The following is a 13154-nucleotide window of genomic DNA, read 5'->3' on the forward strand; positions in this document are numbered from 1 at the left end:
TGTCATATGATATTTCTCCTTCTCTGATTTATTTCACCTCAGTATGGCACTTTTTGGGTCCATCCATGTTGCTACAAATGGCATTATTTCATTCTTTTAAATGGCTGAGTAATATTCCATTGCACCACATCTTTATCCGTTCCTTTGTTGATGGACATTCAGGTTGCTTCTATGTCTTGGCTACTGTAAACAGTATTGCAGTGAATCCAGTGTTTATTGTGGTTTTGGTCAGCATTTCCCTAACAACTAATGAGGTTGAGCATCTTTTCATGTGTTTACTGGCCGTTTGTATATCTTCTTTGGAACAGTACTATTCAGGTCCTTTGCCCATTTGAAAACAGCATTGTCTTTTTTATTATTAAGTTAAAAGAGTTCTTTATATATTTTGAATGCCAGCTTCTCTTCAGATATGTGATTCACAGATATTTCTACTGTTGTGTGAGTTGTCTTTTCACTTTCTTGATTTGTGGCATGAAAGTTTTAAATTTTGATATAGTCCAATTTAACTCATTTTTTTCTTTTGTTGCTTGTAATTTTGGTGTCATATTTAGGGAAACTGTTGCCTGATCCAGGGTCATGAAGTTTTACTCCTATGCCTTTTTTTTTTAGTAATGTCATTTATTTGTGGTTGCACTGGATCTTCACTGCTGTGCAAGGCTCTCTCTAGTTGTGGTGAGTGGGGGCTACTCTCTAGTTGTGGTGCTCAGGCTTCTCTTGTGGCCGGGCTCAGGCTCTGAAGTGTGGGCTCGGTAGCTGTGGCACCCAGTCTTAGTTGCTCTGAGGCATGTGGGATCTTCCTGGACCAGGAATCGAACCTGTGTCCCCTGCATTGACAGGCAGGTTCTTTTCCGTAGTGCTACCAGGGAAGTCCCCTATGCTTTCTTTTAAGATTTTAATAGTTTAACACTTACAGTTAGGTCGTGATCCATTTTGAATAAATTTTTGTATATGGTATAAGGAAAGAGGCTAAATTGATTATTTGGTGTGTGAATATCACAATTGTTCCAACACCATTTGTAGAAAAGACTGTTTTTCCCCCATTGAATTGTCTTGGCACCCAGTCAGTGATGATCTATTTACGTTATTAAATTCAGTATCTAATTTTCCCTTATCGGACTTCTCAGTAGTATTGATGCAATTGACCATTCCTTCACTCAGATATTCTACTCCTTTGGTTTGCCTTTTACTTATCTTGCTGTTTCTTTTCAGTGTTTATAGGTTCCTATCTTCCACTAAGCTTCTCAATGTTGGGTTTTCAGTTATTATGGCGGTGTAACAAATTAGCACAGAAATTAGCGTCATGAAACAATCATTAATTATACTCATAGTTTCTTTGAGCACAAGACTGGACAAAGCAGAGTCAGCTTTCTCTGTTCCATAATGTCTGGGGCCTCAGCTGGAAGATTCAGGCTGGTACTGGTATCTTCTGAAGGTCTGTGCTGTTACCTATGTCAAGCAATTGATAATAACAGCTCTTGACTGGAAGCCTCAGCTAACACCCACATGAACCTGTCTGTGTCCCAGGGGGAAGAGGGGGGAGGAAAAGGAGAAAGTGAAGGAAGAGAGACGAGAAAGCCAGGGGAAAGTCATGCAGCCTTTTATGACCAAACCTCAGAAGCCGCACAGCATCACTTTTGCCACTTCTTTTTTCACCAAAGGCTCATTCACTTTCATGTGTAATGGTAAGGTTCTTAACGAGCACGTAGCACCAGAAATATTGCTGTGATCGTCTTTAGAAAAACAATTTGCCACAGTCTGTTCTGGCCACACAATTCGTATCCCTCCCACATGCAAAAAACCTTCACCCCTCCCCTCAGAGTCTCCCAAAATGTCATCCCTTGATGGCATCAGACTCAGGTTCAGGATCTCAGTGAAGTCAGGTCCAGATGAGATTCCTTGGGTATAATTTCTTGATGACAGCTCCCTGAGTATAGTTCCATTTGATTTGGATGCCTAGGGACTAGAGTGGCGTATTATCTACCCCTTCCCTGCCACTACCCAACATACAGTGGGTATATTGGGGAGGTACTTACTATTTCCAAAGGGGGAAAACAGAGGCACATAGAAGTCACTGGTCCATAGCAGTTCTCTCTTTTTGTTTTCTCTATGTGATCTATTTCCATAGTTTAAAAAAAAATTTTTTTTTTAAGCTACACTGCACAGCTTGTGCGATCTTTAGTTCCCCACCCAGGAAAGGAACCTCTGCCCCCTGCAGTGGAAGTGCGGAGGCCTAACTACTGGACCACCAGGGAATTCCCCTTTATCTCTCTAGTTTTAGATGCCATCCATACATTCACGACTTCCAAGTTTCCTTACATCTCTTAGATCCGCACTAAAATATATAATTAACCATTTGGCACCCTTACTAGGATATTGCAGAGACTTTTTCCAACTTAACATGGCTAAAATGAATTCTCATTTTCTACTTGACCCTTTTCCTCCACATATCTGTCTTTTCCTGTTTTCTCCATCTAGGTGAATGATGCTGCCATTCACCTAGTGGCGCAGGCCAAAACCCAGGCTGATTCTTTTCTCTCTCTCTCACACCTCTGCATACAATAATAATCAAATTCTATATTTTCTTTCTCTCAAATATAATCACTTTTTAAAGAATCTCATCTGGATTACAACAGTCTCCTTATTGATCGCTCTCCTTCATTCCTGTTCCCTGCCAGTTCCCTTTGACACAGCAGTCAACGTATTATTTTATTTAACATATCTGGTTATGACCCTCTCTTGCTTACAATCATCAGTGACTTCCCCCTGCACTTTGCGTAAAATCCAAATTCCGTACCATCCAAGAGATCCATGTAACTGGCCTGTTCCCGCTCCTCTGACCTTACTCCTCACCACTCTCCCCCTTACCTGCTATACTTCATCTTTCTGGGCTTCTTCCAGTTCCTCAGACATGCTTTGCTCTCAGAAAGGGTCTGCACACATGCTGTTTTCTCTGCCTGGAATACTGTCCCCAAATCCCACCCCCATATAACTGAGTCTGTCTCGTCCTTTAAGGCAAGGCATTCCTCAGTATTCTAAGTAGGTATTTCTCTTTAATGCTCTCTATCCTATTTGTTTCCCTTATAAAAGTTATCCCAACTCGAATTATAACCTATTTGTTTACTTATTCATCATCTGTCTCCCTAATCAGATTGTAAGCCCCACCAGGTCAGGGGCCAAGTCTGTGTTAATTCACCACTATATACCCAGTGCCTTGGCAAAGTGTGTAGCAGATGATATCCTCTCAAGAAATATGCATCGAATGTTGTTTAAAGGTATAATTTTGTTTTGAAACAATATGTTAATAGTAAAGTAATTAGTAATACCTTTAAATGGGATGTTTCTAATTCTTGCTGAATAGACGTTTATTGTTTTCTTTCAGTAACTGCCCTTCCTTTTTGGCTGCCGCTCTAGCCAGAGCCACATCAGACGAAGTCCTTCAGAGTGATCTTTCTGCACATTATATTCCAAAGGAAACGGATGGCACAGAAGGGACTGTGGGCAAGTACCTTCTACAATATTTGTTTTTCTGTTGAACGATCCACATAAATTACCAACAGAATTCTATATCTAATTATGTTTACCCACTGGTTGATATTGTATAGTGGTAGCAAGAGAAAAACTTCAGAAACATGTTTCTTCAAACTAATGAGTAAAAGTAGAAGGGGAAAATATAGGCTTTTGAAGCCATGTGCAGGTAACTGGAGCAGGACATATGACAACAATATGCTATCATAAATAATATCTAGGCAAATGAAGAGAAGGGAGAAATGTGAAGACACAGCAGAAAAGATAAGTGAATAAGTGAAGGGAAGGCTGGTTTGAGAAAAATCTACTTTAAAGTTTTAATTCATCTTTAATAAGTCAAGTAAAAAAACTCAGATATACAAATTCAGGAGGTCGGTTGTTACAAAACTTCTCGTTAATCCTATTAAATTGTGTCTGCCGGGCTTTCCTGGTGGCTTCAAAACAAGAGAAGCCAGCCCAGCGAGAAGCCCGCGCACTGCAGCGAGAGAGTAGCCCTGCTCACCACAGCTAGAGAAAAGCCCGTGCAGCAAGGAGGGCCCAGCAGAGCCAAAGATAAAATAAATACATAAATAAAATTATTTGCAACTTTTTTACATCCACCAATAAATAGAGCTCTTTATGACAATTATGTGATTTAATTGCATGGGCATCTTTTTTCAGTTAATTATGAGAATGTTTATTAATGAAGGCATGTTTATTAATATATTAGGCTTATACATATTTAACACATTAAAAATACCAACTTTTGTAAAAACTAGGGAATTAAGAATTGTTGAGGAATTTTAATACTTCATTCTGTTTGTTCTATTTTAAGCATTTGCCTTTAAACATGGGACAGAGGGAGCAAAACATATATTAATGAATTAGGGCAGCTAGATTCCAGAGAATGTGAGGCAGATATAAAAATAACCATTCCTGCATCTTGCTGCATCTCTCTAGAGAATTTTTGGTAGAAAATTGGCAAGGAAGGAATTCCTCTTGTTTTTACTGAGAGTAATTGATTCACTTGGAACCAAATTGTTCCAGAGTCAAGCTGGATGGAATTCCTGCTGCAAAGCACTGGTCTTTCCTCTCTAGTACTGATGCATGAAGTAAAAGCCCTGTAATGAAAAGATGAGGGAGATTAGATTCTGCTTCACTGCAGCCAGGATGGTGGCTGACTCAGCTCCAGATCAGTACACTGACATTAACGACTGATGAGTAATTTACAGCTGTGAGGGGGTGGACTGCTGCCTTTGGACAATTTTCTCTTTTTTGCATCCTTTTTTATTTGATTTTATTTTTCCATTTCAAGCAGCAATTATGTATATGCTGATGTTCTTACACCACTTCCTGTACAGGAGAATACTTAAGATTGAAGTGTTGCCCTTCGTGTCTAGGTTGGAAGAATTTTCTGAACCCCTGTAAGATAGTAAATGTGAAAGGAAGGGATTTGCTTTTGGTGGATATCATTAGTCATCCTGATTTTATATTTTTCCAAGAGATTACCCAGTAATGCCTCCATGCCACTGCTGTGATTCAGAATGATCTATTATAGCTCCAAACTATTTGCATGTCCTTAATCTGTTTAACCCAAATCACTAAGTGGAGAATCTCTGCAGGGCATATTGTGTTTATCCATACCGAAGAGTGGGAATGAACATATTGAGTAATGCCTGCTGTCATTGCCTTAAAGGCACGGAAGTCCCCGCTGAAATGCCCTGTGACTCTCCTCTTAGGTGTTTCCAAAAACAGACTTAAAGAAACTTTACCCTAAAGTTCTTTTTATGTTTATGCCATCCCTAACAGAATGTTTGTTAAACAACCTTACATTTCTGTTGATAGATATAACTCCTGTCCAGACAACCTAAAATCAGTATAAAATACCCTAATGTAAAAATTAAAAATAAGAAGGTGAAAATGATCCCTAATATAGAGGATATTAAAAGAATTATGAACATTTTTATAAAAATAAATTTGAAAACCTGGGTATTTTCTAGAAATATACAAGTTAATAAAGCTTTATCTAAGCAGAAAGAGATTGAGAAGATTGGCAAAAAGGACAAAAAGAGTAGGTGATTCTATAAGTGAATGTTTTCAAACAATCAAAGACAGTAATTTTATTGCTTGTTAAAATGAATTATCCAGTTATATGGGGAAAGAGGAAAATTTGCATAGCATAACACTTGATACTTAAACTTGGCTAAGACAGAACCAAGAAATGAGAGATGAGTCTTAATAATCAATGTGAAAAATCTTAAGTGAAATATTTGTATACTTAGTACAACAATTTGATGAGTATTTTACTGAGGGCCTACCATAGCTTAGCACTATGCTGCTGAGGAGACAGCAGTGAGAAAAAAATATTGGGACATTTATTAGCATAATTTTTATATTAATAGGTCAAAAGAAAAAAAACAGAATAATCTGTAAGGATGCCCAAAGAAGCATTTGATAAAATTTAATATTTATTTCTAATTTTAAACATATACTTAATAAAACAGCACTGGACATTGTAGGACAAACTTTGGCTTAAACCCAAAACCTAGTGTGCATGTTTAGAATATATACTCGAGGATTTTCTAGTTGCAAGTGACCACTGGCTTCAGCAAAACAATTTATTGGCTGTCCTTCAAGGTAAGAGCTACACAGCTAGATTCAAGGCTTCACATGATGTCATGAAGACCTGGCACTTCTCCAGCTCTCAGATGTACTCTCTCCTTTGGATTTTATTTTCAGGTTCCATGGGATAGCAAAACGACTGCTAGGAACATCAGATCTCCATCTGCCCAGGTTCAAATCAAGCAGGAAAATGAGTAACTTTACTCAGTTGCTCTTACATAAGTCACAGGACTCACTCTAATCAGTCCATCTTGGGTTGTTTCCCTTTCCTGAACCAATAACTATGGCCAGAGGAATGTGGTCTCTAAATGGTTAGATCTGAATCACATTTTACCCCTAGACACACATGGACTGAGAGTAGAGGAGAAAGTATTCTTGGGAGAAAGAGGAATGTTTGCTAGGTGCCAAATAACACATTAAAACAAATTTCTGACTCAAAATAGCAAACAAAACAAAATAACTAGAAATAAATTCAGTAAGAAATAGGACATATGTTAAGACTCTATCAAGCAAGATAAAATGGATTTCATTTAATGAAACAGTATAACTTGTTCCTGAATAAGACTTAATATGGAAAAGAAGTCAATTTTTTCCATATAACTCAGTAAATTCAGTGTGATCCCAAACATAATGGCAACATATTTCCCCCACAAACTTGGCAAAATAAGTAGTTCATCTGGAAGAATAAACATGTTGAACTACCCAGGTGCCATCTTTAAAGTTAATAATAATAGAAAAGCCAGTCCTCCTTATATTAAAGCATGTTTTAGAATTACAGTCATTTTTAAAGAATGGCATCATTGCAGAAACAGTTGGAGAGATCAAGGAAGCAGAATTAACAACCAAGAAGCATACAAAGACTTTATTAGTGGTTATTTAATTTTATAAGTTTGCATATTCATTTATTTAGTCAACATCTTTAGAGCTTCTGCTATCTGCTAGGTACTGCTGCTGCTGCTGCTGCTGCTGCTGCTGCTAAGTCACTTCAGTCGTGTCCAACTCTGTGCGACCCCATAGATGGCAGCCCACCAGGCTCCCCCATCCCTGGGATTCTCCAGGCAAGAACACTGGAGTGGGCTGCCATTTCCTTCTCCAATGCAGGAAAGTGAAAAGTGAAAGTGAAGTCGCTTCAGTTCTGTCCGACCCTTAGCGACCCCATGGACTGCAGCCTACCAGGCTCCTCCGTCCATGGGATTCTCCAGGCAAGAGTACTGGAGTGGGTTGCCACTTATACTATGACTAATCAAGGACAATTAAAATACAGTGTCCATGTGCAGCCTAACTTGGGAAAAGTAGAGCATGGTGTGAGTCAGGTAGACCTGGGGTTGAGAGTGACGTTACCTGTTAGTGAAATGCTCCAGAGACATAGAATGTAGCAGATGCTCAGTAAATGTTATCTTTTGGTTAGAAATGTGGTAACAGTTGTAGTAGATGGTGTGAACAAAGACAAATCTAAAGTGAAAGTGAAGTCGCTCAGTCGTGTCCAACTCTTTGCGACCCCACGGACTGTAGCCTATCAGGTTCCTCCGTCCATGGGATTTTCCAGGCAAGAGTGCTGGAGTGGACTGCCATTTCCTTCTCCAGGAATCTTCCTGACCCAGGGAACGAACCCGGGTCTCCCACATTGCAGGCAGACGCTTTACCGTCTGAGCCACCAGGGAAGCCTAAGACAGATCTAGCGGGTTACTAAATAAAACAGGAAGCCGGTATTATTTCCCTTGGCCAGTTTAATCTGTCTACACCAGGGCTGTGCAGTAGACATGATGGAAATGTTCTCTACCTGCACATTGTCCAGGGTGGTAGCCACTGGCCATATATAGTTACTGAGTACTTGAAATATACCTAATGTGACCAAAAACTGAGTTTTAAATTTTATGTAATTTTAATTAAAGTTAATTAGCCACATGTAGCTAGTAAGCTACTCTGTTTCACAGTAGAGGTCTATATAGTAAGATAAAAAGTAATAAACCAAAATATGATGTTTTATATTATTATCTGAGAATCTGGAAACTATCCTGATAATTAATATCAGTCATTTGTCATCTCACCCCATGCTCCCTGAAAGTTTCTGAACTCACTTATTATTTTGCAGTCTTCCCTTGTGTTTGAGTCAAATGCAGACCCAAATAAACAGTCTGGATTTGGGGCAATATATTGTTGCAGAGACCAGATGGGTTGAAAGTGATAGAAATAGGTAATTGCTGGCTGAAAGAGACAGTCTTTGGCAACTAGTGTTTTAAACAAACAAAAAGATTGGAGTTGCTAAAAATAATCAAAATGTTAGGCTGTCTACTGGCCTCAGTTTTTCCCTCTTATACACACCTCTTTTACTCTTTAAACTTTTTTTCTCTTCCAAATGTACCCTTGATTTTCAGTTATATAAAAATGGCAAAGGGGACAAAGTCACATACATGGTTTGCCACCCTGTACTGTGTCAATGAGAAAAATAAAGGCAACAAAAACCTTGAGACCAGCTTTCTGAATATAGTCATTTAAAAAAGAATTTTGAATAAGAAAACAGGTAAAGTTACAGATTAAGGCAGCAGCAGGGTAGAGAATTTAAAAAAAAAAAGGAATCTCAGTTCCCAGGCCATTCTAGAACACACAGTCTCTCTTCTTTGAGATTTGTGCTCTAGATCCAAAGAGGCGTGTACAACCATTGCCCATCTGGTACATGTCTTCTCAGCCTGTCAAGCTGTATCTGACTTAGTAAAGTGAAATCAACAGTTGTTTTGAGAATTCTAAATTACTAGTGGCTCAGACAGTAAAGAATCTGCCTGCAGTACAGGAGACGCAGGTTTGATTCCCTGGGTCAGGAAGGTCCCCTGGAGAAGCGCATGGCAACCCGCTCCAGTATTCTTGCCTGGAGAATCCCATGGACAGAGGAGCCTGGTGGGCTACAGTCTATGGGGTCGCAAAGAGTTGGACACAGCTGAGTGACTTTCACTTCACTTCACTGGGATATAGGGGGAGCTTCTAAAATACTGGCCTGGGAAAACCTAATCTTTCCTTGGTTATTTCAACTGCTGCAACTTGAGTAGAGGACAGCTTGAGTGGAGATGATGTGAGATACAGTCTCCTGAGTACTCGTCAGTGTTGCTTGAAAGCTTACACATCTGTCCATCCACTGAGGGACGCAGGGAGACTCAGAAGTGAGCGAGGCTACTCCACCGAATGGGCCAAGTAGGAGACTCAGTAGTCTAGGGCGAAGAAGCCTCTGTTGGCGTCTGCTTTGTTCAGTCTAGGGTTACACACATCGACAAAATGTAAAGTACATTTTCCTTAGAGAAATATCGAACTTTTAAGATTCATTTGTTAACCTTTTGGTTAAACTGTATAAGCTCTTGCCCAAAACTTTAATTAAAAAATACATCAAATAACAAAAAACATACAGTTCAACTCTGAATTATGATCAGTTACAGGAAAGAAAGGAAACGAGTAAGATAAAGGAAGAGACGAGGAAAGAAAGAGATGAAGACAAACAGTAGTCAAAGTGAACCCTTCTTATTCCTGTACTTTGTAAATAAACAATATTTTCATAAGCCTTCATATTCTAATTCTTGGATAATCATTGTTCATCTTTCAGTCATTTTCCTATGCACAGGAGGCTTGGGTCTCCAGATGATAACCTTGGCAGCCAAACAAAAGTGCTCTGAAGTAGATAGCATGGCCAGAGTACTTCACCAGCTGGAAGGACTCCAGCCTAGGAATAGATCCAGCCCTGCTCAGAGGTTTTCTCCTCGTGACATAAGGGTATCTTAGTGGCAGCTGCTGGCTGATGATTTTCTATCAGACAGGTTGTCATTTTCTCTCTTCAGAGCAACATTTCATTTCTCACGAGAAGGAGGAATTTCTTCTACTGAGGAGGAGCTTGACTAAGGTGACCTACTTCTGTTTTCTCCTAGGCAGGCAAGTGAAAAGCAGTTTTACCAGGCTCTTCATTGGGGATTTCTGTTTCTTTCACAGAGATTGAGACAGTGAAATTGGCCCGTTCTGTCTTCAGCAAACTACACGAGATTTGCTGCAGCTGGGTGAAAGACTTCCCTCTCCGCAGGAGACCCCAGCTTTATTATGAGACATCAATCCATGCCATCAAAAACATGCGCAGGAAAATGGAGGACAAACATGTCTGCATCCCTGACTTCAACATGCTCTTCAACCTAGAGGTAAAGGGCACTTCTGAAGTGTCACGAGATTTGAAAAATAAAACACCATCACAGACCTGTCTTCTAATAAGAGAAGCTGTAGTAAACTGTAATAGTATCTCTGATGGCTTGGAATAGGACTAAGGGCAAAGTGGCACAGATTTGCTTCTTCGATTAGATGAAGGGAGAAGAACTATTTATTTCATGTGTTTTGAATAGGTAATGCATTCACATGGTTTAGAATTGGAAAATAAAACTCCCAGTCTTATCCTTGTCTCTCAGAGACTTCAGATCCCTTCTGCGGAGGCAAATTACCAGCCCTTGTATAGCCTTCCAAAGACATTCTATAAACATACAAACCAAAAGGAAAACTGTTATATCTCGATAAAGCTGTTTTTTAAAGGAAACTATTTCTATAGTATAATCAAACATTATCTATTGAGTTCCCTCATTACTATTTTGCTGAAGCAACACAAAATACAAACATAAAAGAATGAATTTAAAACTAAGATAGTCTTCTGATTTCATGTGACTGTTTTTAAAATCTTGGTTTCTGAGTTAGGAAAGTAGCTGGAATTACTTTTCCTTGAATCTCTGTGACTGACAAATTGGATCATATGAGCCTTGTCAACTTAATAACCGTTTTCTTGTTATCTTCCTCTTCTTTTTCTATTACGTTAATGCAAACAGAGGTAGGTTTGTTTCCTGTGCCTGTCGCTTGCCTCTTCACTCAAGTCCATAACTTTAAAATTACAATGTAGTGATTTATACAAAGCACACTATTTCCTTCACTTAGCGGCTAAAGTTAAATTTTAGCTGACTGTCAAGCAGTGTTGGTGGGCTGGTGACTGGTGCTTATTTTACAGTATAGATCAGCTGACACCACACCCATGCAAATATAACGCCTAAAGGCCATAATGTGATAAACAGTCCTTAAATCACTGCACCCTTGAAGATTGTACTCAGGTTCGAGGGCATCATTACACTTTGTTAACCTGGTTGGTTTTCATTTTGCCTCAAAAATCAACCCAAAGGCCTAACTCAGCAAGGAGCTCTTGGCTATAATGAAACAGACTTTGAGGGCAATTGGGCAACATGTATTTAGAACTGTATAAATTTTCACACACTTTGATAATTTCAGCTTTGATTTTATATTATAAGGAAGCAGAAAATGCTTACATATTTTGTTTGACATAAATGTTTTTTACACAGCATTATCAATAATAAAAAATTGGAAATGATCCAAGTCTTATGTAGGAAATGATAGCAGTGATATGCTTGTAAGATGTATAGTACATATCCATTTAAAATAATGTCTTTGAGTAATACTTAATGACATGGGGGAAATGCTAATGATATGGTAAGTGACAAAAAGCAGGGTAAAAAATTTATGTACATTATTATCCTAGTTTTATTTTATTAAAAAATTTATATGTATAGAAAAAAGACTGGTTATCTGTGGATAGTTGTATTAGATATATTTATTTCCTTCTATGCACTTAAAGTGCCTGATGCTGGGAAAGACTGAGGGCAGAAGGAGAAGGGGGCATCAGAGGATGAGATGGCTGGATGGCATCACTGATGCAGTGGACATGACCTTGGGAAAACTTTAGGAGATGTTGAGGGACAGGGAGGCCTGGTGTGCTGCAGTCCACGGGGTCACAAAGAGTCAGACTTGACTGGGTGACTGAACAACACCATACACTTCTTTATTAGTCCAAATAAACATACATTATCTAATTGAAATATAGTCGATTTACAGGGTTGTGTTAGTTTCTGGCATACAGCAAGGCGATTCATTTATATATATATATATATATATATAAATATCCTGAAGAATATATATATACAATTTTTCAGATTTTTGCATTGTGGTTTATTATAGAATGTTGAATATAGTTCCCTGTGCTGTACAGTAGGACTTTGTTGTTTCTCAGTTTTATATATTATAGTTTGTATTTGCTAACCCTAAACTCCTAATTTATTCTTCTCCCACACCTTTGGTAACCACAGATTTGTTTTCTATGTCTGTGAGAATGTTTTCTGTTTTTTCAATAAGCTCATTTGTGTCACATTGTAGATTCTGCATATAAGTGATACTGTATGGTGTTTGTCTTTCTGACTTCCTTGTCTTAGTATGATAATCTCTAGGTCCATCATTGTTGCTGCAGATTACGTTATTTCACTCTTTTTATGGCTAAGTAGTATTCCACCACACATCTTCTTTATCTATTCATCTGTCGACAGATATTTAGGTTTCTTCCATAGACCCATTATCTTTATAACAGGGAAGATACCAGCATTTTTTTTTAAAGAAGAGATCCTGTTGGCTCCTTTGTTTCTTCTGATGTTACATTGTTTAAGAATCTCTTTACCAGCCTCACATTGTCTAAAGTATATTCTCACGCCCACATGAAACTATTACTGCTCCCTTCTTTTTTGTGATGATCCCATCTCGGCTCACTCATCGTTTAAAAACTGTTTACATATGCTATTTTAAAGTTTACCCTTACCCTGCCAGTTGAACTGTTTAAAAATGAGTACATTTTAAAAAATTACTGCTGTTGAGGACTTTCCTGCTGGTCCAGTGGCTAAGACACCGCGCTTCAAAAGCAGGGGGCCTGGGTTTGGGGACTGGACCCCACGTGCTACAACTAGGAGTCCAAACACCTCAACTAAAGATCCTGCGTGCTGCAATGAAGATCAGAGATCCTGTATGCCGCAGCTAATACCTGGGGTAGCCAACTAGATAAATATGTTTTTTTAATTTACTGTTACTTTTTAAATAAAAATGTTTGTTGAGATATATTGAACAACTATGTATAAAGTAAATAAGCTACAAGAATATAGTATATAACACAGGGAATACAGCCAATATTTTAT

The 13154-nt window shown here is 38.6% G+C and overlaps 1 protein-coding gene across 1 annotated transcript in view; it reads left to right on the plus strand.

Moving 5' to 3' along the window:
- Positions 1–13154, plus strand: part of PPM1E (protein phosphatase, Mg2+/Mn2+ dependent 1E) — a 226541-nt gene that overhangs the window by 199638 nt on the left and 13749 nt on the right. Inside the window, exons 2-3 of the mRNA XM_027975349.3 lie at positions 3380–3498; positions 10093–10292. Coding sequence (XP_027831150.1) covers positions 3380–3498; positions 10093–10292 — 319 coding nt within the window. The remainder of the gene's footprint in view (positions 1–3379; positions 3499–10092; positions 10293–13154) is intronic.

The sequence above is a fragment of the Ovis aries genome, chromosome 11 (genome assembly GCF_016772045.2).
Source record: "Ovis aries strain OAR_USU_Benz2616 breed Rambouillet chromosome 11, ARS-UI_Ramb_v3.0, whole genome shotgun sequence".
Lineage (NCBI taxonomy): Eukaryota > Metazoa > Chordata > Mammalia > Artiodactyla > Bovidae > Ovis > Ovis aries.